The 27,172-nt window shown below is 41.1% G+C and overlaps 1 protein-coding gene across 4 annotated transcripts in view; it reads right to left on the reverse strand.

The window, feature by feature from the left end:
- FAM114A2 (family with sequence similarity 114 member A2) overlaps window positions 1-27,172 on the reverse strand; it is an 84,841-nt gene that overhangs the window by 50,764 nt on the left and 6,905 nt on the right. For 3 of the 4 annotated variants that reach the window (XM_036909178.2, XM_036909101.2, XM_036909264.2), the window contains 3 exons: window positions 21,810-22,078; window positions 21,334-21,433; window positions 20,837-20,929 (listed from right to left, as the gene is read on the reverse strand). In XM_036909178.2, coding sequence (XP_036765073.2) covers window positions 20,837-20,929; window positions 21,334-21,433; window positions 21,810-22,064 — 448 coding nt within the window. In that variant the 5' untranslated portion in view covers window positions 22,065-22,078. The remainder of the gene's footprint in view (window positions 1-20,836; window positions 20,930-21,333; window positions 21,434-21,809; window positions 22,079-27,172) is intronic. The other variant, XM_057491027.1, reaches the window with a different exon arrangement.

Consider the following 27,172-nt stretch of genomic DNA (forward strand, 5'->3'; position numbering starts at 1 on the left):
CCTAGACCCAGAAACGCCTGATAGAAGACATGTCCTTATGACATACTTCCTAGCTCAAAGCTACCCCGACATTAAAGCTAAACTCAAAAAGTTAGAACAGGGCCCTGCTACCCCACAGACTGAGATCCTAACAGTGGCCTTTAAAGTCTTCCATCACCGGGAAGAGGAGAAAGAATGCCGTAAACAAAAGGCTGATCAGGCCAATTTCCAAATGTTGGCCCAGCTGATAAAACCACAACCTGGGCGCCCCTTTACAAACAAGCCCCTCCCAGGAGCTTGTTTCAAGTGGGGAAAAGAGGGACATTGGTCAAGGGCGTGCCCCTCCCCCAGATCTCCTACCACCCCATGCCCCAGATGCCACAAAAAGGGCCACTGGGGGTCTGATTCCCCAACCACCCAAAGGGGAGGCAGGACGAACAACCCCCAACCTAAGACCGCCGTAGTGGGGCTGGCAGAAGAAGATTGACGGGGCCCGGGGGCTTCTCACCCAATCATTTCCATCACCAAACAGGAGCCCAGCGTTACTTCAGTAATAGACGGTTGCCCCATCTCCTTCCTCCTAGATACACGAGCCACCTTCTCAGTCTTTCAAGAATACCGGGGCCCTACCACGCCTGCCATTACTCCTATAGTCAGGGTAAGAAGTAAACAGATTTTCCCATTAAACCACCCCCCCCCCGCCTTTTATGCACAGTCCAAGACAATCCCATACCTTTCTCCCACTCCTTCCTGGTTATGCCCCAGTGTCCCATCCCCTTACTACGACGAGACATCCTTTCTCTCCTCCATGTTTCCATAACTATATCGACTCCCACAGCCCCCAGTACTCCCTTTCTAATGGCCCTCATAGCCGACGACCCCCCTCTACCCAATGAAAGCTCCAGTTCCGCCCTCATACACCCTGTAAATCCCAGAGTTTGGGACATTACAAGCCCCTCCGTAGCTCTATGTCCTCCTGCCTCCATCAAATTACGTGACCCCTCTCAGTATATCTGTCAGGCCCAATACCAACTAACCACTTCAGCCCTCATAGGCCTCCAACCCATCATCCAAGATCTCTTAAACAAAAATTACCTTAGACCCACTCACTCCCCATTTAATACCCCCATATTAGCTGTTAAAAAAACCAACGGATCTTCCCGCCTCGTCCAAGACCTTCACCTCATCAACATGGCCATCGTCCCAATCCATCCCTTAGTCCCAAATCCATACACCCTTTTATCGCTGCCCTGCCCTAGCCTCCTGAGACCCCTCCTCCCAAGATTTTTTCACCTTCACCTGGACGGACCCATACACAAGACATTCTGAACAACTCACTTGGACAGTTTTGCCACAAGTCTTCCGAGTTCACCTTATTACAATACGTGGACGATCTTCTACTCTGCAGTCCCTCGTGGGAACAGTCTCAACTTGACACTGCCTCCCTACTTAACCTTCTAGCTTCCAGAAGTTACCGAGTATCCCCTGTCAAAGCTCAAATATCTTCCCCTTCTGTCACTTACCTCCGATTTCTTCTATCTCAACAAAGAAAGTCCATCACCTTAGACAGAAAACAGCTCCTCTCTGACCTGCCTGTTCCCAAAACCAAGACAGAAATCCTTTCCTTTCTAGGCCTGGCTGGGTATTTTAGAGCGTAGATCCCTAACTTCTCCCTATTGGCAAGACCCCTATATGACCCCAGCAAGGGCCGCCCTGAAGAACCATTATCCTTCTCACCCTGACACTCCTTCATTAAGCTCCGTCGAGCCCTTGTGGAAGCCCCAGCTCTCCATCTCCCTGATTTGTCGAAGCCCTTCTCATTATACATTCATGAGAAGTCTAGTCAAGCTCTAAGAGTCCTAGGCCAATATTATAGCCCATCCTTTGCCCCAGTAGCTTATCTTTCCAAGCAATTAGACCCCACAGTTCGGGGATGAGCCCCCTGCCTACAGGCATTAGCCACTGGACAGCTCTTGCAGAAGGAAGCTCATAAACTGACATTTGGGGCGCCCCTTACCATTCTGTCCCCACATCATCTAAAAGATCTCTTAACCTTCAAAAGTTTACAGACTTTCCCTCCCTCCAGACTCCTGACCTTACTGTCCTCTTTCCTCCAAAATCCCGTTCACCCCCATTGCCATCCATTCCCAAATCATGACTTTTTCCTCCTTTACCGCTCTCTTGCTTTTTCTCCTCATTCGATTCAAAGTAAGACAGACTTACAAACAGCATCAAACAAAAGTTACTGCCCTCATTGCCACATCAGACTGCCCTCTGAAAAGCTGCTCTGAGCCTTTATACCTCCACTTTCCTCCCTCCACCGAAGTGTTCACTAGCAGCTACCTTTATTCTCCCTAACTCTGCTTCCTCTACGACGAAAGACAAGCCTATTGCAGGCGATGGCAAGACACCTACGGGGGATGTCCCTACTAGTCTTGCGCCATTCACTACATGAGTAACTCCCAGTACCCACAGTATTACTCCTCCAACCGTTTCATGAAATACCCCAACGGCTCATTCTCCTTATCAATCCCAGATCCCTGTGACTCTCGATGGGCCGCCGGGGTCACAGCCTCAGTTTACTATGAGGAGTCCTCGATCCCCCATGGTACCCTTCATATCTCTCAAGAGTATGTTCCCTCTCACTCCCAGATCTCTCAAGTTGCATCAGATATCAGACATTCTGAAAAAGTCATTATCCAAACTCTTGATGGCACTTCTTCATCTTTTTATTCCTCCTACTCTTAGTTGCGGCTTATTCAAGACACCACCATCTTTCTCAACAACACCCTCAACACCGCCAATTGTTTCTTGTGCACATCACTACAGCGCCCATTGCTGGCCGCCGTGCCCCTTAATATTTCCAACTACTCCTTCCATGCAGAAGGACAACCCCTCCGCCCCCTGGGAAACATACCCCTATGGGAACCAAAATACGCAGATAACCTCACCATCCACCACTGTGTAGGCCCAGCTCCACCCCCCTCCAGCGCACTTCACTGCCTCTCTATCTACACCCCTACCTCCAGCTCTAAGACTTTCACTCAACCGGGACACTTCTTTTAGTGTAATGGAAGTCTTTTCAACTCACTGTCTCCCAACTCCGATATACCCTGCATTCTCGTCACCCTAATCCCACAGCTTACACTTTACAGCACGGCAGAATTTCTTGAGCTCCAACCTCCCTTGCCCTCGCACACAAAAAGGGCTGCTTTCCTTCCCATCACGGTCGGTATCTCTTTGACCACCTCAGCCATTGGGGCAGGGTTTTCGGGAGGAGTCTTGGGTCACTCTCTATGGGCAATTAAAGATCTCAACGCCAAACCTGAAGGAGACCTGACATCCACTGCTGATTCCCTGGCCTCTCTCCAAAGACAGGTCACTTTGCTAGCTAAAGTCACCCTTCAAAACCGGCGGGCCTTAGATCTGCTTACAGCCGAAAAGGGCGGCACCTGCGTCTTCCTTCGAGAAGAGTGCTGCTATTACATCAACAAATCCGGCATTATAAAAACTGACATTACCAAACTCACCGACCTTGCCTCCAGCCTCCACTCTGCTTCTAATTCCAACCCATTCTCTTCAATACTAACAAACCCCCTCCTTACCTAGCTCTGGCCCATTGCAGGCCCCATAATAATCATTCTTCTCGCCTGTCTCTTCTTTCCCTGTATAATAAAGTTCATCAAATCCCAAGTTAGAAAAATCTCTAATCAAACTTTCAACCAGCTTTTACTCAGAAACTATCAGCTTCTGGCCACAGAAGATCCCTCACCCTCACGTAACCTCCTCACCACATGCTGAGATGGACCCCACTCTCCGCTAGAAACTGTTCCTGGAAACAATGGCCGCAGACGCCTGGCTTCTGGCACCCGTATCCTCCTGGCACTATTGGAATCAACAAGTCCTCGACCTATAGTTACAAGGAACCTTCATTGATTTCAAACCTGAAGAAGTCCACATCTACTCGTCCTTACTGTGGAGAGTCCTATCAACCCTTTCCCCCCAATCCTCAAGCCCTCACTCCCTTCTCCGCCCCCGTTCAGCAGGAAGCAGTCAGAAAGAAAGCAACATCCACAACCCCATAGAGGAGAAAGGGGGGAATGAAGGGCCCCCACCAGTAAGATGGTGAACTTCTGGCTTCTCTTCCGGGTCCTCAGTTCCCGACGGCGCCACCTAAAGACCAATCACCTCTCTCCCCACTCCCACTCCCAGCACCTAGCCAATAGCCACCAGCCCCGCAGAAGTGACACCACAATCACCCCATGCCCCTTCCTATATAACCCAGCACCTTTCCCCAATAAAGCGGAATTCTCCGGTGAATTGCTGCTGTGTGTCGCTCCTTTCCTTTTACGTATTATAGGGGTACCAGAAGAAGAAGAGAGAGAAAAAGGGATAGAAAGTGTCTTTGAAGAAATAATTGCTGAAAACTTCCCCAAACTGGGGGAGGAAATAATCGAACAGACCACAGAAATACACAGAACCCGCAACAGAAAAGATCCAAGGAGGACAACACCAAGACACATAATAATTAAAATGGCAAGAATCAAGGACAAGGAAAGAGTTTTAAAGGCAGCTAAAGAGAAAAAGGTCACCTATAAAGGAAAACCCATCAGGCTATCATCAGACTTCTCGACAGAAACCCTACAGGCCAGAAGAGAATGGCATGATATACTTAATGCAATGAAACAGAACGGCCTTGAACCAAGGATACTGTATCCAGCACGACTATCATTTAAATATGATGGCGTGATTAAACAATTCCCAGACAAGCAAAAGCTGAGGGAATTTGCTTCCCACAAACCACCTCTACAGGGCACCTTACAGGGACTGCTCTAGATGGGAGCACTCCTCAAAAAAGCACAGAACAAAACATCCAACATATGAAGAAAGGAGGAGGAGGAATAAGAAGGGAGAGAAGAAAAGAATCTCCAGACAGTGTATATAACAGCTCAATAAGTGAGCTATGTTAGGCAGTAAGATACTAAAGAGGCTAACCTTGAACCTTTGGTAACCACGAATTTAAAGCCTGCAATGACAATAAGTACATATCTCTCAATAGTCACCGTAAATGTAAATGGACTTAATACACCAATCAAAAAACACAGAGTAATAGAATGGATGAATAAGCAAGACCCATCTCTATGATGCTTACAAGAAACTCACCTCAAACCCAAAGATATGCACAGACTAAAAGTCAAGGGATGGAAAAACATATTTCAAGCAAACAACAGCGAGAAGAAAGCAGGGGTTACAGAACTAATATCAGACAAAATAGACTTCAAAACAAAGAAAGTAACAAGAGATAAAGAAGGACACTACATAATGATAAAGGGCTCAGTCCAACAAGAGGATATAACCATTATAAATATATATGCACCCAACACAGGAGCACCAGCATATGTGAAACAAATACTAACAGAACTAAAGGGGGAAATAGACTGCAATGCATTCATTTTAGGAGACTTCAACACACCACTCACCCCAAAGGATAGATCCACTGGGCAGAAAATAAGGACACAGAGGCACTGAACAACACAGTAGAACAGATGGACCTAATAGACATCTATAGAACTCTACATCCAAAAGCAACAGGATATACATTCTTCTCAAGGGCACATGGAACATTCTCCAGAATAGACCACATACTAGGCCACAAAAAGAGCCTCAGTAAACTCCAAAATATTGAAATTCTCCCAACCAATTTTTCAGACCACAAAGGTATAAAACTATAAATAAATTCTACAAAGAAAACAAAAAGGCTCACAAACACATGGAGGCTTAACAACATGCTTCTAAATAATCAATGGATCAAAGAACAAATCAAAATAGAGATCAAGGAATATATAGAAACAAAGGACAACCCCAACACAAAGCCCCAACTTCTGTGGGACGCAGCAAAAGCAGTCTTAAGAGGAAAGTAAATAGTGATCCAGGCACACTTGAAGAAGGAAGAACAATCCCAAATGAATAGTCTAACATCACAATTATTGAAACTGGAAAAAGAAGAACAAATGAGGCCTAAAGTCAGCAGAAGGAGGGACATAAAAAAGATCAGAGAAGAAATAAACAAAATTGAGAAGAATAAAACGATAGCAAAAATCAATGAAACCAAGAGCTGGTTCTTTGAGAAAATAAACAAAATAGATAAGCCTCTAGCCAAACTTATTAAGAGAAAAAGAGAGTCAACACACATCAACAGAATCAGAAATGAGAACGGAAAATAATGACAGACTCCACAGAAATACAAAGAATTATTAAAGACTACTATGAAAACCTATATGCCAACAAGCTGGAAAACCTAGAAGAAATGGACAACTTCCTAGAAAAATACAACCTTCCAAGACTGACCAAGGAAGAAACACAAAAGTTAAACAAACCAATTATGAGCAAAGAAATTGAAACAGTAATCAAAAAACTACCCAAGGACAAAACCCTCGGGCCGGACGGATTTACCTCGGAATTTTATCAGACACACAGAGAAGACATAATACCCATTCTCCTTAAAGTTTTACAAAAAATAGAAGAGGAGGGAATACTCCCAAACTCATTCTATAAAGCCAACATCACCCTAATACCAAAACCAGGCAAAGACCACACCAAAAAAGAAAATTATAGACCAATATCCCTGATGAATGTAGATGCAAAAATACTCAATAAAATATTAGTAAACCAAATTGAACAGTATATCAAAAGGATCATACACCATGACCAAGTGGGATTCATCCCAGGGATGCAAGGATGGTACAACATTCAAAAATCCATCAACATAATCCACCACATCAACAAAAAGAAAGACAAAAACCACATGATCATCTCCATAGATGCTGAAAAAGCATTTGACAAAGTTCAACATCCATTCATGATAAAAACTCTCAGCAAAATGGGAATAGAGGGCAAGTACCTCAACATAATAAAGGCCATATATGATAAACCCACAGCCAACATTATACTGAACAGCGAGAAGCTGAAAGCATTTCCTCTGAGATTGGGAACTAGACAGGGATGCCCACTCTCCCCACTGTTATTTAACATAGTACTGGAGGTCCTAGCCATGGCAATCAGACAAAACAAAGAAAGACAAGGAATCCAGATTGGTAAAGAAGTTAAACTGTCACTATTTGCAGATGATATGATATTGTACATAAAAAACCCTAAAGACTCCACTCCAAAACTACTAGAACTGATATCGGAATACAGCAAAGTTGCAGGATACAAAATTAACACACAGATATCTGTAGCTTTCCTATACACTAACAATGAACGAATAGAAAGAGAAATCAGGAAAACAATTCCATTCACAATTGCAACAAAAAGAATAAAATACCTAAGAATAAACCTAACCAAAGAAGTGAAAGACCTATACCCTGAAAACTACAAGACACTCTTAAGAGAAATTAAAGGGGACACTAACAAATGGAAACTCATCCCATGCTCATGGCTAGGAAGAATCAATATCGTCAAAATGGCCATCCTGCCCAAAGCAATATACAGATTTGATGCAATCCCTACCAAATTACCAGCAACATTCTTCAATGAACTGGAACAAATAATTCAAAAATTCATATGGAAACACCAAAGACCCCAAATAGCCAAAGCAATCCTGAGAAAGAAGAATAAAGTAGGGGGGATCTCACTCCCCAACTTCAAGCTCTACTACAAAGCCATAGTAATCAAGACAATTCGGTACTGGCACAAGAACAGAGCCACAGACCAGTGGAACAGACTACAGACTACAGACATTAACCCAAACATATATGGTCAATTAATATACGATAAAGGAGCCATGGACATACATTGGGGAAATGACAGTCTCTTCAACAGATGGTGCTGGCAAAACTGGAGAGCTACATGTAGGAGAATGAAACTGGACCATCGTCTAACCCCATACACAAAAGTAAATTCAAAATGGATCAAAGACCTGAATGTAAGTCATGAAACCATAAAACTCTTAGAAGAAAACATAGGCAAAAACCTTTTAGACATAAAATGAGTGACCTCTTCTTGAACATATCTCCCCGGGCAAGGAAAACAACAGCAAAAATGAACAAGTGGGACTATATTAAGCTGAAAAGCTTCTGTATAGCAAAAGACACCATCAATAGAACAAAAAGGAACCCTACAGCATGGGACAATATATTTGAAAATGACAGATCCAATAAAGGCTTGACGTCCAAAATATATAAAGAGCTCACCCACCTCAACAAACAAAAAACAAAAAATCCACTTAAAAAATGGGCAGAGGAACTGAACAGACAGTTCTCCAAAAAAGAAATACAGATGGCCAACAGACACATGAAAAGATGCTCCACATCGCTAATTATCAGAGAAATGCAAATTAAAACTACAAAGAGATATCACCTCACACCAGTAAGGATGGTTACCATCCAAAAGACAAACAACAACAAATGTTGGCGAGGCTGTGGAGAAAGGGGAACCCTCCTACACTGCTGGTGGGAATGTAAGTTAGTTCAACCATTGTGGAAAGCAGTATGGAGGTTCCTCAAAATGGTCAAAATAAACTTACTATTTGACCCAGGAATTCCACTCCTAGGAATTTACCCTAAGAATGCAGCACTCAAGTTTGAAAAAGATAGATGTACCCCTATGTTTATCGCTGCACTATTTACAATAGCCAAGAATTGGAAGCAACCTAAGTGTCCATCAGTACACAATTGGATAAAGAAGATGTGGTACAGGGGGGCAGAAGATGGCGGCGTGAGTAGAGCAGCGGAAATCTCCTCCCAAAACAACATATATCTATGAAAATATAACAAAGACAACCCTTCCTAGAATAAAGACCAGAGGACACAGGACAATATCCAGACCACATCCGCACCTGAGAGAACCCAGCGCCTCGCGAAGGGGGTAAGATACAAGCCCCGGCCCCGCAGGAGCCGAGCGCCCCTCCCCCCCAGCTCCCGAAGGGAGAAGAGCAGGCAGAGCGGGAGGGAGACGGAGCCCAGGACTGCCGAACACCCAGCCCCAGCCATCTGGGACAGAGTGCAGGGCCCTCGATACTGGGAAAACAGGGCAGCAAGAACAGTGAGCAGGCACTGGAGGCTGGGCGACAGAGGGCATAAGAAAAGCGCGCGACCATTTTTTTTTTGCTTTTTTGCTGTTTTGCTTTGGTGAGTGCTTTTTGGAAGTCTTAAAGGGATAGGGACCCCAATACTAGGGAAACAGGGCAGAAAGACCGGTGAGCAGAGGCTTGAGGCTGGCACCGCAGAATAAAGAAAAACGAACGACCACCTTTTTTTTTTTTTTTAATTAAAAACTTTTTTTTTTTTAATTAAAAAAAATTTTTTTTCTTTTTTTTTTTGGTGGGCGTTGTTTTGTTTTGGCGGGTGCTTTTTGGAAGTCTAAAAGGGGCAGGGCGGGTCACTTAATCCAGAGGTAGGGAATCCGGGATCTCTGGGCACCCTAACCCCTGGGCTGCAGGGAGCAGGGAGGCCCCTTACGGAGATAAATAGCCTCCCAGCAGCTCCTGCTCCAACGCGTCTCCACCACTTTGGAGCAGCTGCCCGAGCCAGGCCACGCCCACAGCAACAGCGGAGATTAACTCCATAGCAGCCGGGCAGGAAGCAGAAACCCTGTCTGTGCGCAGCTGCGCAGCACAAGCTACTAGAGGTCGCTGTTCTCCCAGGAGAGGAGAGCCACAAACCAACAAGAAAGGAAGTCCTTCCAGCCATCACTCGTCCCAGTTCTGCAGACTATTCCTATCACCATGAAAAGGCAAAGCTACAGGCAGACAAAGATCACAGAGACAACACCAGAGAAGGAGACAGACCTAACCAGTCTCCCTGAAAAAGAATTCAAAATAAGAATCATATACATGCTGACAGAGATGCAGAGAAATACGCAAGAGAAATGGGATGAAGTCCGGAAGGAGATCACAGATGCCAGAAAGGAGATCGCAGAAATGAAACAAACTCTGGAAGGGTTTAATAAGCAGAATGGATAGAATGCAAGAGGCCATTGATGGAATTGAAATCAGAGAACAGGAACGCATAGAAGCTGACATAGAGAGAGACAAAAGGATCTCCAGGAATGAAACAATATTAAGAGAACTGTGTGACCAATCCAAAAGGAACAATATCCGTATTATAGGGGTCCCAGAAGAAGAAGAGAGAGGAAAAGAGATGGAAAGTATCTTAGAAGAAATAATTGCTGAAAACTTCCCCACACTGGGGGAGGAAGTAATCAAACAGACCACGGAAATACACAGAACCCCCAACAGAAAGGATCCAAGAAGGGCAACACCAAGACACATAATAATTAAAATGGCAAAGATCAAGGACAAGGAAAGAGTGTTAAAGGCAGCTAGAGAGAAAAAGGTCACCTATAAAGGGAAACCCATCAGGCTAACGTCAGATTTCTCAACAGAAACCCTACAGGCCAGAAGAGAATGGCATGATATATTTAATACAATGAAACAGAAGGGCCTTGAACCAAGGATACTGTATCCAGCACGACTATCATTCAAATATGACGGTGGGATTAAACAATTCCCAGACAAACAAAAGCTGAGGGAATTTGCTTTCCACAAACCACCTCTACAGAACATCTTACAGGGACTGCTCTAGATGGGAGCACTCCTAGAAAGAGCACAGCACAAAACACCCAACATATGAAGAATTGACGAGGAGGAACAAGAAGGGAGAGAAGAAAAGAATCTCCAGACAGTGTATATAACAGCTCAATAAGCGAGCTAAGTTAGGCAGTAAGATACTAAAGAGGCTAACCTTGAACCTTTGGTAACCACAAATTTAAAGCCTGCAATGGCAATAAGTACATATCTTTCAATAGTCACCCTAAATGTAAATGGACTCAATGCACCAATCAAAAGACACCGAGTAACAGAATGGATAAAAAAGCAAGACCCATCTATATGCTGCTTACAAGAAACTCACCTCAAACCCAAAGACATGTACAGACTAAAAGTCAAGGGATGGAAAAACATATTTCAAGCAAACAACAGTGAGAAGAAAGCAGGGGTTGCAGTACTAATATCAGACAAAATAGACTTCAAAACAAAGAAAGTAACAAGAGATAAAGAAGGACACTACATAATGATAAAGGGCTCAGTCAAACAAGAGGATATAAGCATTCTAAATATATATGCACCCAACACAGGAGCACCAGCATATGTGAAACAAATACTAACAGAACTAAAGGGGGATATAGACTGCAATGCATTCATTCTAGGAGACTTCAACACACCACTCACCCCAAAGGATAGATCCACTGGGCAGAAAATAAGTAAGGACACGGAAGCACTGAACAACACAGTAGAGCAGATGGACCTAATAGACATCTATAGAACTCTACATCCAAAAGCAGCGGGTATACATTCTTCTCAAGTGCACATGGAACATTCTCCAGAATAGACCACATACTAGGCCACAAAAAGAGCCTCAGAAAATTCCAAAAGATTGAAATCCTACCAACCAACTTTTCACACCACAAAGGCATAAAACTAGAAATAAACTGTACAAAGAAAGCAAAGAGGCTCACAAACACATGGAGGCTTAACAACACGCTCCTAAATAATCAATGGATCAATGACCAAATCAAAATGGAGATCCAGCAATATATGGAAACAAATGACAACAACAACACTAAGCCCCAACTTCTGTGGGACACAGCAAAAGCAGTCTTAAGAGGAAAGTATATAGCAATCCTAGCATATTTAAAAAAGGAAGAGCAATCCCAAATGAATGGTCTAACGTCACAATTATCGAAATTGGAAAAAGAAGAACAGATGAGGCCTAAGGTCAGCAGAAGGAGGGACATAATAAAGATCAGAGAAGAAATAAATAAAATTGAGAAGAATAAAACAATAGAAAAATCAATGAAACCAAGAGCTGGTTCTTCGAGAAAATAAACAAAATAGATAAGCGTCTAGCCAGACTTATTAAGAAGAAAAGAGAGTCAACACAAATCAACAGTATCAGAAACGAGAAAGGAAAAATCACGACGGACCCCACGGAAATGCAAAGAATTATTGGAGAATACTATGAAAACGTATATGCTAACAAGCCGGGAAACCTAGGAGAAATGGACAACTCCCTAGAAAAATACAACCTTCCACGACTGACCCAGAAAGAAACAGAAAATCTAAACAGACCAATTACCAGCAACGAAATTGAAGCGGTAATCAAAAAACTACCAAAGAACAAAACCCCCGGGCCAGATGGATTTACCTCGGAATTTTATCAGACATACAGGGAAGACATAATACCCATTCTCCTTAAAGTTTTCCAAAAAATAGAGGAGGAGGGGATACTCCCAAACTCATTCTATGAAGCTAACATCACCCTAATACCAAAACCAGGCAAAGACCCCACCAAAAAAGAAAACTACAGACCAATATCCCTGATGAACGTAGATGCAAAAATACTCAACAAAATATTAGCAAACCGAATTCAAAAATACATCAAAAGGGTCATACACCATGACCAAGTGGGATTCATCCCAGGGATGCAAGGATGGTACAACATTCGAAAGTCCATCAACATCATCCACCACATCAACAAAAAGAAAGACAAAAACCACATGATCATCTCCATAGATGCTGAAAAAGCATTTGACAAAGTTCAACATCCATTCATGTTAAAAACTCTCAGCAAAATGGGAATAGAGGGCAAGTACCTCAACATAATAAAGGCCATCTATGATAAACCCACAGCCAACATTATATTGAACAGCGAGAAGCTGAAAGCATTTCCTCTGAGATCGGGAACTAGACAGGGATGCCCACTCTCTCCACTGTTATTTAACATAGTACTGGAGATCCTAGCCACGGCAATCAGACAAAATAAAGAAATACAAGGAATCCAGATTGGTAAAGAAGAAGTTAAACTGTCACTATTTGCAGATGACATGATACTGTACATAAAAAACCCTAAAGACTCCACCCCAAAACTACTAGAACTGATAACGGAATACAGCAAAGTTGCAGGATACAAAATCAACACACAGAAATCTGTGGCTTTCCTAGATACTAACAATGAACCAACAGAAAGAGAAATCAGGAAAACAACTCCATTCACAATTGCAGCAAAAAAAATAAAATACCTAGGAATAAACCTAACCAAAGAAGTGAAAGACTTATACTCTGAAAACTACAAGTCACTCTTAAGAGAAATTAAAGGGGACACTAACAGATGGAAACTCATCCCATGCCCGTGGCTAGGAAGAATTAATATCGTCAAAATGGCCATCCTGCCCAAAGCAATATACAGATTTGATGCAATCCCTATGAAACTACCAGCAACATTCTTCAATGAACTGGAACAAATAATTCAAAAATTCATATGGAACCACCAAAGACCCCGAATAGCCAAAGCAATCCTGAGAAAGAAGAATAAAGTAGGGGGGATCTCACTCCCCAACTTCAAGCTCTACTATAAAGCCATAGTAATCAAGACAATTTGGTACTGGCACTAGAGCAGAGCCACAGACCAATGGAACAGACTAGAGAATCCAGACATTAACCCAGACATATATGGTCAATTAATATTCGATAAAGGAGCCATGGACATACAATGGCGAAATGACAGTCTCTTCAACAGGTGGTGCTGGCAAAACTGGACAGCTACATGTAGGAGAATGAAACTGGACCATTGTCTAACCCCATATACAAAAGTAAACTCAAAATGGATCAAAGACCTGAATGTAAGCCATGAAACCATTAAACTCTTGGAAGAAAACATAGGCGAAAACCTCTTAGACATAAATATGAGTGACCTCTTCTTGAACATATCTCCCCGGGCAAGGAAAACAACAGCAAAAATGAGTAAGTGGGACTATATTAAGCTGAAAAGCTTCTGTACAGCAAAAGACACCATCAATAGAACAAGAAGGATCCCTACAGTATGGGAGAATATATTTGAAAATGACACATCCGATAAAGGCTTGACGTCCAGAATATATAAGGAGCTCACACGCCTCAACAAACAAAAAACAAATAACCCAATTAAAAAATGGGCAGAGGAACTGAACAGACAGTTCTCCAAAAAAGAAATACAGATGGCCAACAGACACATGAAAAGATGCTCCACATCGCTAATTATCAGAGAAATGCAAATTAAAACTACAATGAGGTATCACCTCACACCAGTAAGGATGGCTGCCATCCAAAAGACAAACAACAACAAATGTTGGTGAGGCTGTGGAGAAAGGGGAACCCTCCTACACTGCTGGTGGGAATGTAAACTAGTTCAACCATTGTGGAAAGCAGTATGGAGGTATATCAAAATGCTCAAAACAGACTTACCATTTGACCCAGGAATTCCACTCTTAGGAATTTACCCTAAGAACGCAGCAATCAAGTTTGAGAAAGACAGATGCACCCCTATGTTTATTGCAGCACTATTTACAATAGCCAAGATTTGGAAGCAACCTAAATGTCCATCAATAGATGAATGGATAAAGAAGATGTGGTACATATACACAATGGAATACTACTCAGCCATAAGAAAAGGGCAAATCCAATCATTTGCAGCAACATGGATGGAGCTGGAGGGTATTATGCTCAGTGAAACAAGCCAAGCGGAGAAAGAGAAATACCAAATGATTTCACTTATCTGTGGAATATAAGAACAAAGGAAAAACTGAAGGAACAAAACAGCAGCAGAATCACAGAACTCAAGAATGGACTAACAGGTACCAAAGGGAAAGGGACTGGGGAGGATGGGTGGGTAGGGAGGGATAAGGGGGGGAGAAGTAGGGGGGTATTAAGATTAACATGCATGGGGGTGTAGGAGAAAAGGGAGGGCTGTACAACACAGAGAAGGCAAGTAGTGATTCTACAACATTTTGCTATGCTGATGGACAGTGACTGTAAAGGGGTTTATAGGGGAGACCTGGTATAGGGGAGAGCCTAGTAAACATAATATTCGTCATGTAAGTGTAGATTAGTGATACCAAAAAAAAAAAGGGCAGTTCCTGTGTGGTAACCTCCAACGAGTTCTACACAAGGGTATAAAGGGCATATAAAAGTGTAGGCAAAGGGTCTGTTTGTGTTTATACAGAGGATCAAAGCCTAATTGGGCTACCCCGAAAATGAACTAAGATACGATATGAAAAAGAACTTCCAACATCTGCACTCTCTGGAAGACTCATGCCAGAAGATGATCATCAAAAAACCCCAACAAAGATCCACGCACTGCTACAGCTGTAGATGCACTCATCCCACCAGTTCCTGGACTTGCCATGGGAATGAGGAAGGAGATATCTAAGCTGGCCTGTGCATACAGTAAAACAACAAATTTGACTGGATCTATACTGTTGGAACTCAACCAAGAATTTGGAGAAGTGCAAATTGTAGCGCTCCAAACTCTTACAAGTACAGACTATTTACTGTTAAAAGAACATATGGCATGTGAACAGTCCCCAGGAATGGGTTGTTTTAATTTGTCTGATTTCTCTCAGACTGTTCAAGTTCAGTTGGACAATATCCACCATATCATAGATAAGTTTTCACAAATGCCTAAGGTGCCTTAATGGTTTTCTTGGTTTCACTGGAGATGGCTGGTAATTACAGATATGCTTTGGTTATGTAACTATACTCCTATTATGTTAATGTGTGTGCGCAATTTAAGTAGTAGCTTAAAACCTATATATGCTGAAGTAACTCTACAAGAAGATATGTCAAAGAAATAATCAATCTTCCCATGTTTTCTTCCGTCTGCTACTTCTATAGCTTTTCTTCTTCCTTCCTAATTACAACCCTTAAATAAAATTCGTGCCTCATATCAAATTTACCGAGTATCATAACTCCTCCAAGTGGTAAAGATACCTCAAGACAAATGCTGGGCATAGAAGCCACAGGGCATAAATATGCAAAGAAGTAAAAAGCTAACCTTTTCAAACAATAAGGCTTCCCTCTCACTTACCAACTTCACATTTCCCTGTATGGCCCCGGAAGATGACTGGTTAGCCAGAGACGGGTAAGATTCCTCAAGGGAGGAACAACCTAAGACAGGCACAGTCGCAGGGGGGCCATCAGGTGAGAAATTGGGGATCAACAGAGGTGAGGCTTAGAACCTCACCCCCCCTGTTCTGAGAGAAATCTTCTGCATACGTGGATGTTTTATTGCCCTGGTCTAGCTTGGATTAACACATAGTCTACAGGCACACACCTGATCATCTACATTTGCTCTCTTACAACACTAAACTATGTTTTCTACCTTTTATCTTGTATCTACCTACCACTTCAGCATTTTATTAAAAATAATAATAAAGAGAGAAATGTGGTATCCACATATAAATCAAGTATAGAAACCAAATGAGTATTCATATTTGAACTGACTCTTTAGAGTTCATAATGCATGAGCAAAACCGAAAGTTTCTGTGATGACTGCCCTTGTACTGTTCACTATGTAACTTATTCATTATGTAAGAATTTGTTCTACATGTAAGAACTTGTTTGTTATGCCTCAGAAGATTGGAGACTGACGAAAATTAAGCTTGGGGTGGATTAATGATTGTGCATTGAGCATTGACTCCCCTATACAGAATTTTATTGTCGTTAACAACCATTTGATCAATAAATATGAGAGATGCCCTCACAAAAAAAAAAAAAAAAAAAAGGACAGACTTCCAATGGTAAAATAAGTAACCGGGATGTAATGTATAGCATAAGGAATATAGTCAAGATATTGTAACAGCTTGGTAGGGTGATAGCTGGAACCTAGAATTATGTATATAAATGTTCTACCACTGTGTTGTACACTTGAAACTAATGTAATGTAATACTGTGCGTCAACTACCCTTCAATAAAAAATAATTATTTAATAAAAAAAAAGATGTGGTACATATACACAATGGAATATTACTCAGCCAGAAGAAGAAAACAAATCCTACCATTTGCAGCAACAGGGATGGAGCTACAGGGTGTTATGCTCAGTGAAATAAGCCAAGTGGAGAAAGAGAAATACCAAATGATTTCACTCATTTGTGGAGTATAAGAACAAAGGAAAAACTGAATGAAGAAAACAGCAGCAGAATCACAGAACCCAAGAATGGACTAACAGGTACCAAAGGGAAAGGGACTAGGGAGGATGGATGGGTAGGGAGGGATAAGGGGTGGGGAGACGAAGGGGGTATTAAGATTAGCATGCATAAAGGGAAGGGTGGGAGAAAGGGGAGGGCTGAACAACACAGAGAAGACAAGTAGTGATTCTACAGCATTGTGCTATACTGATGGACAGTGACTGTAAAGGGGTTTATAGGGGGAACCTGGTATAGGGGAGAGCCTAGTAAATATAATATTCTTCATGTAATTGTACATTAATGATAACAAAAAAAAAACAAAAACAAAAAAAAATGAAAGAGGGATTACTCCCTGATAGGATAAAACCAACTGTAAATCAACGATTAATGCATGCTTTAAATATCCTTAATTTGGTCATTTAAAGGGTGTCAGATGATCAGCTATGGAAGTACATTTTTCTGATAATATTCCTTTCTCTTTAAAAAAAAAAAAAAAAAAGCAGTTCCTGTGTGGTGACCTCCAATAAGTTCTTCACAATGGTATAAAGGGCATATCAAAGTGTGGGCAAAGGGTCTGTTTGAGGATCAAAGCCCAATTTGGCTACCCAGAAAATGAAATAAGATACGATATGGAGAAGAAGTTCCAACATCAACATACTCTGGAAGAGTCATTCCAGAAGATGATCATCAAAAAATGTCAACAAAGATCCTCGTGCTGTTGCAGTTGTAGCTGCATTCATCCCACTGGTTCCTGGAATTGCCATTGGAATGAAGGGGGAGATATCTAAGCTGGCCTGTGCATACAGTAAAATAACAAATTTGACTGGATCTATACTGCTGGAATTCAACCAAGAATTAGGAGAAGTGCAAGTTGATGCGCTCCAAAATCTTGAGACTACAGACTATCTACTGTTAAAAGAACATATGGGATTTGAACAGTTCCCAGGAATGTGTTGTTTTAAATTGTCTGATTTTTCTCATACTATTCAAATTCAGTTAGACAATATCCATCATATCATAAGTAAGTTTTCACAAATGCTTAGGGTGCCTAACTGGTTTTCTTGGTTTCACTGGAGATGCCTGGTAATTATAGGTCTGCTTTGGTTATGTAACTGTATTCCTATTATATTAATGTGTGTGCGCAATTTAATTAGTAGTTTAAAACCTATACATGCTTAAGTTACTCTACAAGAAGATATGTCAAAAAAATAACCAATCTTCCCATGTTTTCTTCCGTCTGCTACTTCTATAGCTTTTCTTCTTCCTTCCTAATTACAACCCTTAAATAGAATTCGTGCCTCATATCGAATTTACCGAGTTTCATAATTCTTCCAAGTGGTAAAGATACCTCAAGACAAATGCTGGGCATAAAAGCCACAGGGCATAAATCTGCAAAGAAGTCAAAAGCTAACCTTTTCAAACAATATGGCTTCTCTCTCACTTACCAACTTTACATTTCCCTGTATGGCCCCGGAAGATGACTGGTTAGCCAGAGACGGGTAAGATTCCTCAAGGGAGGAACAACCTAAGACAGGCACAGTCGCAGGGGGGCCATCAAGTGAGAAATTGGGGATCAACAGAGGTGAGGCTTAGAACCTCACCCCCCCTGTTTTGAGAGAAATCTTCTGCATCCGTGGATGTTTTGTTGCCCTTGTCTAGCTTGGATTAATAGTTAGCCTATAGGCACACACCTGATCATCTACATTTGCTTTCTTACAACACTAAACTATGTTTTCTACCTTTATCTTGCATCTACCTACCACTTCAGCATTTTATTTAAAAAAAAAAAAAAATAATAATAATAATAAGGGAGAAATGTGGGATTCACATATAAATCAAGTATAAAAATCAAACAAATATTCATATCTGACCTGATTGTTTGTAGTTCATAATGCATGATCAAAACTGAAAGTTTCTGTGATGACTGCCCTTGTACTATTCACCATGTAAGGACTTACTCACTATGTAAGAATTTGTTCACCATGTAAGAACTTGTTCGTTGTGCTTCAGAAGATCGGAGAGTGATGAGCATTAGGCTTGGGTTGGATTAATGATTGTGCATTGAGTCCCCTGTATAGAATTTTATTGTTGTTAACTGTTAACAACCATTTGATCAATAAATATGAGAGATGCCCTCTCAAAAAAAAAAAAATTGGAGAAAAAAAAATTATCTTTATTCTCATAATCTTTTAAAATTTTTTTACTAAAGTAAAACCATATAACTTCCAGAGTGGTACTAGTTCTCTCCTCATGAGCCACAAAGAATGAATCTAAGCCCTCGTCTCCATAGTAGTCTTTAAAGATGTGAAAGGAACTGACATATTCTCCCAATCTCCCTTTCCCCAAATTTACTGATTCCATATCCATGATACTTTCAACTTTCTCTTGTAAGACCTTAACTCTAGATATTTCACTATCTAGCTCACTCTTTTTAAGACTGATCCAGTTTTTCAATGCCTTTCTTAAAATATGACTTGTGTGGCAGACATCTTTGAGGTTGTCGTGGAAGACACTGCTGTTTACCTAACCAAGACCATTTCTAATCCCTTTCTCCTTGCCTTTTAAGCCCAGCTTCTAATATGGAGGTTTATGATAATGCCCTAAACTCATTGTCCCAGCATCTCTTGCTGCTACAGCATGAACATGAGACACTGTTCAGCCAATGGAATCGGAAATACACTGGGCATTGCTGGTAAAAGTTTTTCTCTCGTTTAGGGGAGAGAGATACATGAGGAGAATGATACTTCTCATCCACTTAATTCCTGACTTTGAGCACTATAATATTAGAACACTATACTTTGAGCTGCAGTATTTTGTCTGACAATCACAGACACAAAGAAAATCATGGAGAAGCCAACACTGAACTCTGAAATCAATGAGCCACTAAACTAAATCTAAAACAGCCTATGTCTGGTGTTCCTAAGAGAAAAATAAACTCATTTTAGTCACATATTACTTGCAGCCAAAGTAGTGTGATGCAGATATCAATAATAACAGTGACCCCAGCTTATACATGTAGTCCTTTACATTGATGTTTGTATAATGTGATGGCTGCTGGCCACAGCTGGTACATGGATATGTAATCCAAGCTTAGGCTCACCTAATTCTCTCTCCTGGGGAGTTAGAAGTAGAAATAACTGATTCCAGTTTGTCCTTAATGGGCACTTATACCATGACCCAACAGAAAGCTGGAGCAGGGGAAGATAAGTAGAGAAAACCAGTCTGCTTCAAAAGAAAAATGATACAGATGATCAAAGAGAAGCAAGAATGGGAGACAATAAAGCCCCTGAGAGATACAGAAAGCAAAAGCAGGCCCTGAAAAGCTTTTTGTTTTTCTGGTCCCAGGCCCCGTTAATCCTTAATCCTTGGTTATAACACTGCCCGCTATGGCTTAAGTGAGAGCAGGTTTCTATTTGATCAACACAGGCCTCCAGAATTAAACTTCACCTTCATAAAAATCAGATACAGAAACCTACACTACCAAAACTCACACATAAAAATATTTTTTCAGGCCATGACAAGAGTCAAATTCAGCTAATTCTTACTGGGTTCTTACTCAGTTCTGCCAAGCACAATGTTAGAACATTTTTACTTTCTACATTCATGGCTTTATTTTTTTAATATATATAAATAAATAAAGAGATATAAAATATCATCCCCTTTCATACATGAGGAAAGTGAAATGAAGAGACAAATAAGTGGCTAAAGGACACAGACCTCTGTCAGTCAAAGATTCCAAATTCCCTTTCTCACCAGTCCCATGACGCTCTGAATATCAGATAATAAACAGACACAAAAAATGAGCTCACTGCTCCATTTCAATCCATAACTCTAGGTATTAATGCTTCCATATACTGACCTGTTGCATACTGGACTTCAGTTGAAATGTTACTGGAACTAGGGATTCCAATGGAAGTCTCTGCCTTCTCAATAACATTTGAAATACCTTGCCCTAATGAGAAAATGATACATTTTTAATTTGAATATTAACTGCTATGAGTCAACAAAACTTAAGAAACAAACCAAGTATCAAAACTGTATGTTTTTAAAATCATTACAGCCAAAATACATGTTATTTTGACTATATATAACTAATCTTTGAGTGTATCCTCACCAAAGAAAAAAAAGGACTCATTATCACAAAAGAAGTTTTATACTAACGATTCCTAGAAATCAACCTTAATGAGATAATGCTGAAAATTCTGGTGGCATTATAAATCAGCCCATCAACACTACTGCATCCTCAAACTATATAAAGCCCTTGAGTGAACATGGAAGAGGAATTATTAAAGTCAGTTTAACACTGATCTGTAGCAAAATACACACAAAATTAACAAAATGACTAATGGACCTTACCTACTGTAGCTACTGTAGCTGAGGCTGAGGAGAGTAAGGACTTGCCCCAACTGCCCCAGTAGCCCCATCCAGTCTGGGGTACATCTTTGGAAACAGACTCCTATTTTTCACAGTAGGCAGAAAAACAAAAGGCAAAGGAAAATGAAAAAATTAGAGGAGAATAAGAGTATACAAACAAGATATCTAATTATTAGCCAAAAGTATGAGTAAATAAATACATATCATTTGGCTAAAGAAATGTATTGCTTGACTGACAGACAGATGTATGTTACCCACATGCAAGCACCACATAGCAAAAGCAGCCACTCATAAAGCCACGAAGGCCGCCACTCATAAAGCTATTTATAGAACTGAGAAAATTGTGTTTTATGGCTGTAGAAGGAAAAAATAGGTACAACCCTAAAAGTGGTATTGCTTCCCAATTCCGTTTAACTCTTAACATTTTCTTAATACCAATGTTTTAATAGATACTCTACTTTGCTTACAGCCTGTGAAGCCTGGACAGGGAGAACTTCTAAAGTCTCATGGTCACTGGAAGGTTTGGATTCTGGTCTTTTCCGAGTGGAAGCCACAGGCTCTGATATACTCTTTGGCTTGGTACTTTGGTCAAAAGACTCAGAATTCTCAGCTGGCTCATACTCCCCATCTCCAAGGGTGAAGGTTGCTTCGGTTACCACTGGAGTCTCAATGTCATCCTTATCTGGAGTTTCAATGTCCTCCTTATCTGCCATGATTAGATCATCACCTGATTAAAATAAAATCCCAAGAAAAAAATTAATTACATAGGCTACTTGGGCATCAAGTTTTTTGTTTTTGTTTTTATTTTGAGACTATCATATCTTCACAAGCAGGTAAAAGAAAGATTTTATATACCTTTCACCCAGTAGTAACAATCTATATACTATAACATCACAACCAGAAAATTAATAGATGCAATCCACTGAACTTACTCAGTTTTTACCAGTTTTACATGCACTCATATTGTGTGTATTTACTTCTATGAAATGTTATCGTATGTATAGATTTGTGTCACCATCACCACACTCAGGATACAGAACAATTCAATCACAGGATCTCCTGTGTCATCTTTTTTTAGCTATGTCCCACCCTTTTCCCAACCCACAGCAACCACTGATCTGTTCTCCATCCTTATAATTCTGTCATTTCAAGATGTTACGTAAATGTTATCATACAGTACGTACCCTTTTGATATCAACCTTTTTCACTTACCAGAGTCCCTCAAGATCCATCTAAGCTGTTGTGTATATCAATAAACAGCTTCTTCCTTTTTATGGCTGAGTAGCATTCCTTGGTATGGATGCTGTCTTAATCTCTTTAACCACTCACCTGTTGAAGGATACCTGGGCTGATCCCAATTTGGGACTATTGCAAATCAAACAGCTATGAACATTCATATACAGGTTTTTGTGGGAACATAAGCTTTCATTTCTCTGGAATAAATGACCAAGAGTGAAATCACTGGGTCATAAGTTAAGTATTTGCTTAGTTTCTCATGAATGTGTACTACCAGTAATATATGATCAATTTCTCTCCATTCTCACCAGCATTTGGTGGTGCTGTTATTTTTCTGTTTGAGCCATTCTGATAGGTGTATAATGATAATCAAGCAATGGCTTTAAGTTGTACTTCTCTAATGGCTAATGATACCGAACATCTTTTCATGTGCTTATCTGTTATATATTTATCTTCTTAAGTGAAATACTTATTTGTATTTTTTGCTGATTTTCTAGTTAATTTTTTCTACTGTTAAATTTTAAGCATTCTTTATATATTCTAAATTCATGTGGGTTTACAAATATTTTATCCCAGTCTGTAGCTTATCTTTTTATCTTCTTCATAGGATCTTACAAAGCAAAAGTTTTTAAATTTCAGTGAGGTTCAATTTATATCAATTTTTCCTTTTATGGACTGTCGTTAAAATTTTTGAGTCATATGAAATAATCGGAGAGAGGGGCGGAAGATGGCGGCGTGAGTAGAGCAGCGGAAATCTCCTCCCAAAACAACATATATCTATGAAAATATAACAAAGACAACCCTTCCTAGAATAAAGACCAGAGGACACAGGACAATATCCAGACCACATCCACACCTGCGAGAACCCAGCGCCTCGCGAAGGGGGTAAGATACAAGCCCCGGCCCCGCGGGAGCCGAGCGCCCCTCCCCCCAGCTCCCGGCGGGAGAAGAGCAGGCAGAGCGGGAGGGAGACGGAGCCCAGGGCTGCCGAACACCCAGCCCCAGCCATCCGGGCCAGAGTGTAGGGCCCTCGATACTGGGAAAACACGGCAGCAAGAACAGTGAGCAGGCACTGGAGGCTGGGCGACAGAGGACATAAGAAAAGCGCGCGACCATTTTTTTTTTTTTGCTTTTTTGCTGCTTTGTTTTGGCGAGCGCTGTTTGGAAGTCTTAAAGGGACAGGGACCCCAATATTAGGGAAACAGGGCAGAAAGACCGGTGAGCAGAGGCCTGAGGCTGGCACCGGAGAATAAAGAAAAATGAACGACCACCTTTTTTTTTTTAAATAAAAAAAATTTTTTTTTTTTTTAATTAAAAAAATTTTTTTTTCTTGTTTTTTTTTGTGGTAGTTGTTTTGTTTTGGCGGGTGCTTTTTGGAAGTCTTAAAGGGGCAGGGCGGGCCACTGAATCCAGAGGTAGGGAATCCGGGACCTCTGGGCACCCTAACCCCTGGGCTGCAGGGAGCAGGGGGGCCCCTTACAGAGATAAATAGCCTCCCAGCAGCTCCTGCTCCAACGCGACTCCACCATTTTGGAGCAGCTGCCCGAACCAGGCCACGCCCACAGCAACAGCGGAGATTAACTCCATAGCAGCCGGGCAGGAAGCAGAAACCCTGTCTGCGCGCAGCTGCGCAGGACAAGCCACTAGAGGCCGCTGTTCTCCCAGGAGAGGAGGGCCACAAACCAACAAGAAAGGAAGTCCTTCCAGCCGTCACTCGTCCCAGTTCTGCAGACTATTCCTATCACCATGAAAAGGCAAAGCTACAGGCAGACAAAGATCACAGAGACAACACCAGAGAAGGAGACAGACCTAACCAGTCTTCCTGACAAAGAATTCAAAATAAGAATCATAAACATGCTGACAGAGATGCAGAGAAATACGCAAGAAAAATGGGATGAAGTCCGGAAAGAGATCACAGATGCCAGAAAGGAGATCGCAGAAATGAAACAAACTCTGGAAGGGTTTATAAGCAGAATGGATAGAATGCAAGAGGCCATTGATGGAATTGAAATCAGAGAACAGGAACGCATGGAAGCTGACATAGAGAGAGACAAAAGGATCTCCAGGAATGAAACAATATTAAGAGAACTGTGTGACCAATCTAAAAGGAACAATATCCGTATTATAGGGGTCCCAGAAGAAGAAGAGAGAGGCAAAGAGATGGAAAGTATCTTAGAAGAAATAATTGCTGAAAACTTCCTCACACTGGGGGAGGAAGTAATCAAACAGACCACGGAAATACACAGAACCCCCAACAGAAAGGATCCAAGAAGGGCAACACCAAGACACATAATAATTAAAATGGCAAAGATCAAGGACAAGGAAAGAGTGTTAAAGGCAGCTAGAGAGAAAAAGGTCACCTATAAAGGGAAACCCATCAGGCTAACATCAGATTTCTCAACAGAAACCCTACAGGCCAGAAGAGAATGGCATGATATATTTAATACAATGAAACAGAAGGGCCTTGAACCAAGGATACTGTATCCAGCACGACTATCATTCAAATATGACGGTGGGATTAAACAATTCCCAGACAAACAAAAGCTGAGGGAATTTGCTTTCCACAAACCACCTCTACAGAACATCTTACAGGGACTGCTCTAGATGGGAGCACTCCTAGAAGGAGCACAGCACAAAACACCCAACATATGAAGAATCGAGGAGGAGGAACAAGAAGGGAGAGAAGAAAAGAATCTCCAGACAGTGTATATAACAGCTCAATAAGCGAGCTAAGTTAGGCAGTAAGATACTAAAGAGGCTAACCTTGAACCTTTGGTAACCACGAATTTAAAGCCTGCAATGGCAATAAGTACATATCTTTCAATAGTCACCCTAAATGTTAATGGGTTGAATGCACCAATCAAAAGACACAGAGTAACAGAATGGATAAAAAAGCAAGACCCATCTATATGCTGCTTACAAGAAACTCACCTCAAACCCAAAGACATGTACAGACTAAAAGTCAAGGGATGGAAAAACATATTTCAAGCAAACAACAGTGAGAAGAAAGCAGGGGTTGCAGTACTAATATCAGACAAAATAGACTTCAAAACAAAGAAAGTAACAAGAGATAAAGAAGGACACTACATAATGATAAAGGGCTCAGTCAAACAAGAGGATATAACCATTCTAAATATATATGCACCCAACACAGGAGCACCAGCATATGTGAAACAAATACTAACAGAACTAAAGGGGGATATAGACTGCAATGCATTCATTCTAGGAGACTTCAACACACCACTCACCCCAAAGGATAGATCCACTGGGCAGAAAATAAGTAAGGACACGGAAGCACTGAACAACACAGTAGAGCAGATGGACCTAATAGACATCTATAGAACTCTACATCCAAAAGCAGCGGGATATACATTCTTCTCAAGTGCACATGGAACATTCTCCAGAATAGACCACATACTAGGCCACAAAAAGAGCCTCAGAAAATTCCAAAAGATTGAAATCCTACCAACCAACTTTTCAGACCACAAAGGCATAAAACTAGAAATAAACTGTACAAAGAAAGCAAAGAGGCTCACAAACACATGGAGGCTTAACAACATGCTCCTAAATAATCAATGGATCAATGACCAAATCAAAATGGAGATCCAGCAATATATGGAAACAAATGACAACAACAACACTAAGCCCCAACTTCTGTGGGACACAGCAAAAGCAGTCTTAAGAGGAAAGTATATAGCAATCCAAGCATATTTAAAAAAGGAAGAGCAATCCCAAATGAAGGGTCTAATGTCACAATTATCGAAATTGGAAAAAGAAGAACAGATGAGGCCTAAGGTCAGCAGAAGGAGGGACATAATAAAGATCAGAGAAGAAGTAAATAAAATTGAGAAGAATAAAACAATAGCAAAAATCAATGAAACCAAGAGCTGGTTCTTCGAGAAAATAAACAAAATAGATAAGCCTCTAGCCAGACTTATTAAGAAGAAAAGAGAGTCAACACAAATCAACAGTATCAGAAACGAGAAAGGAAAAATCACGACGGACCCCACGGAAATGCAAAGAATTATTGGAGAATACTATGAAAACCTATATGCTAACAAGCTGGGAAACCTAGGAGAAATGGACAACTTCCTAGAAAAATATAACCTTCCAAGATTGACCCAGGAAGAAACAGAAAATCTAAACAGACCAATTACCAGCAATGAAATTGAAGAGGTAATCAAAAAACTACCAAAGAACAAAACCCCCGGGCCAGATGGATTTACCTCGGAATTTTATCAGACATACAGGGAAAACATAATACCCATTCTCCTTAAAGTCTTCCAAAAAATAGAGGAGGAGGGGATACTCCCAAACTCATTCTATGAAGCTAACATCACCCTAATACCAAAACCAGGCAAAGACCCCACCAAAAAAGAAAACTACAGACCAATATCCCTGATGAACGTAGATGCAAAAATACTCAACAAAATATTAGCAAACCGAATTCAAAAATACATCAAAAGGATCATACACCATGACCAAGTGGGATTCATTCCAGGGATGCAAGGATGGTACAACATTCGAAAGTCCATCAACATCATCCACCACATCAACAAAAAGAAAGACAAAAACCACATGATCA

Source organism: Manis pentadactyla, chromosome 2 (genome assembly GCF_030020395.1).
Source record: "Manis pentadactyla isolate mManPen7 chromosome 2, mManPen7.hap1, whole genome shotgun sequence".
Classification (NCBI taxonomy): Eukaryota; Metazoa; Chordata; class Mammalia; order Pholidota; family Manidae; genus Manis; species Manis pentadactyla.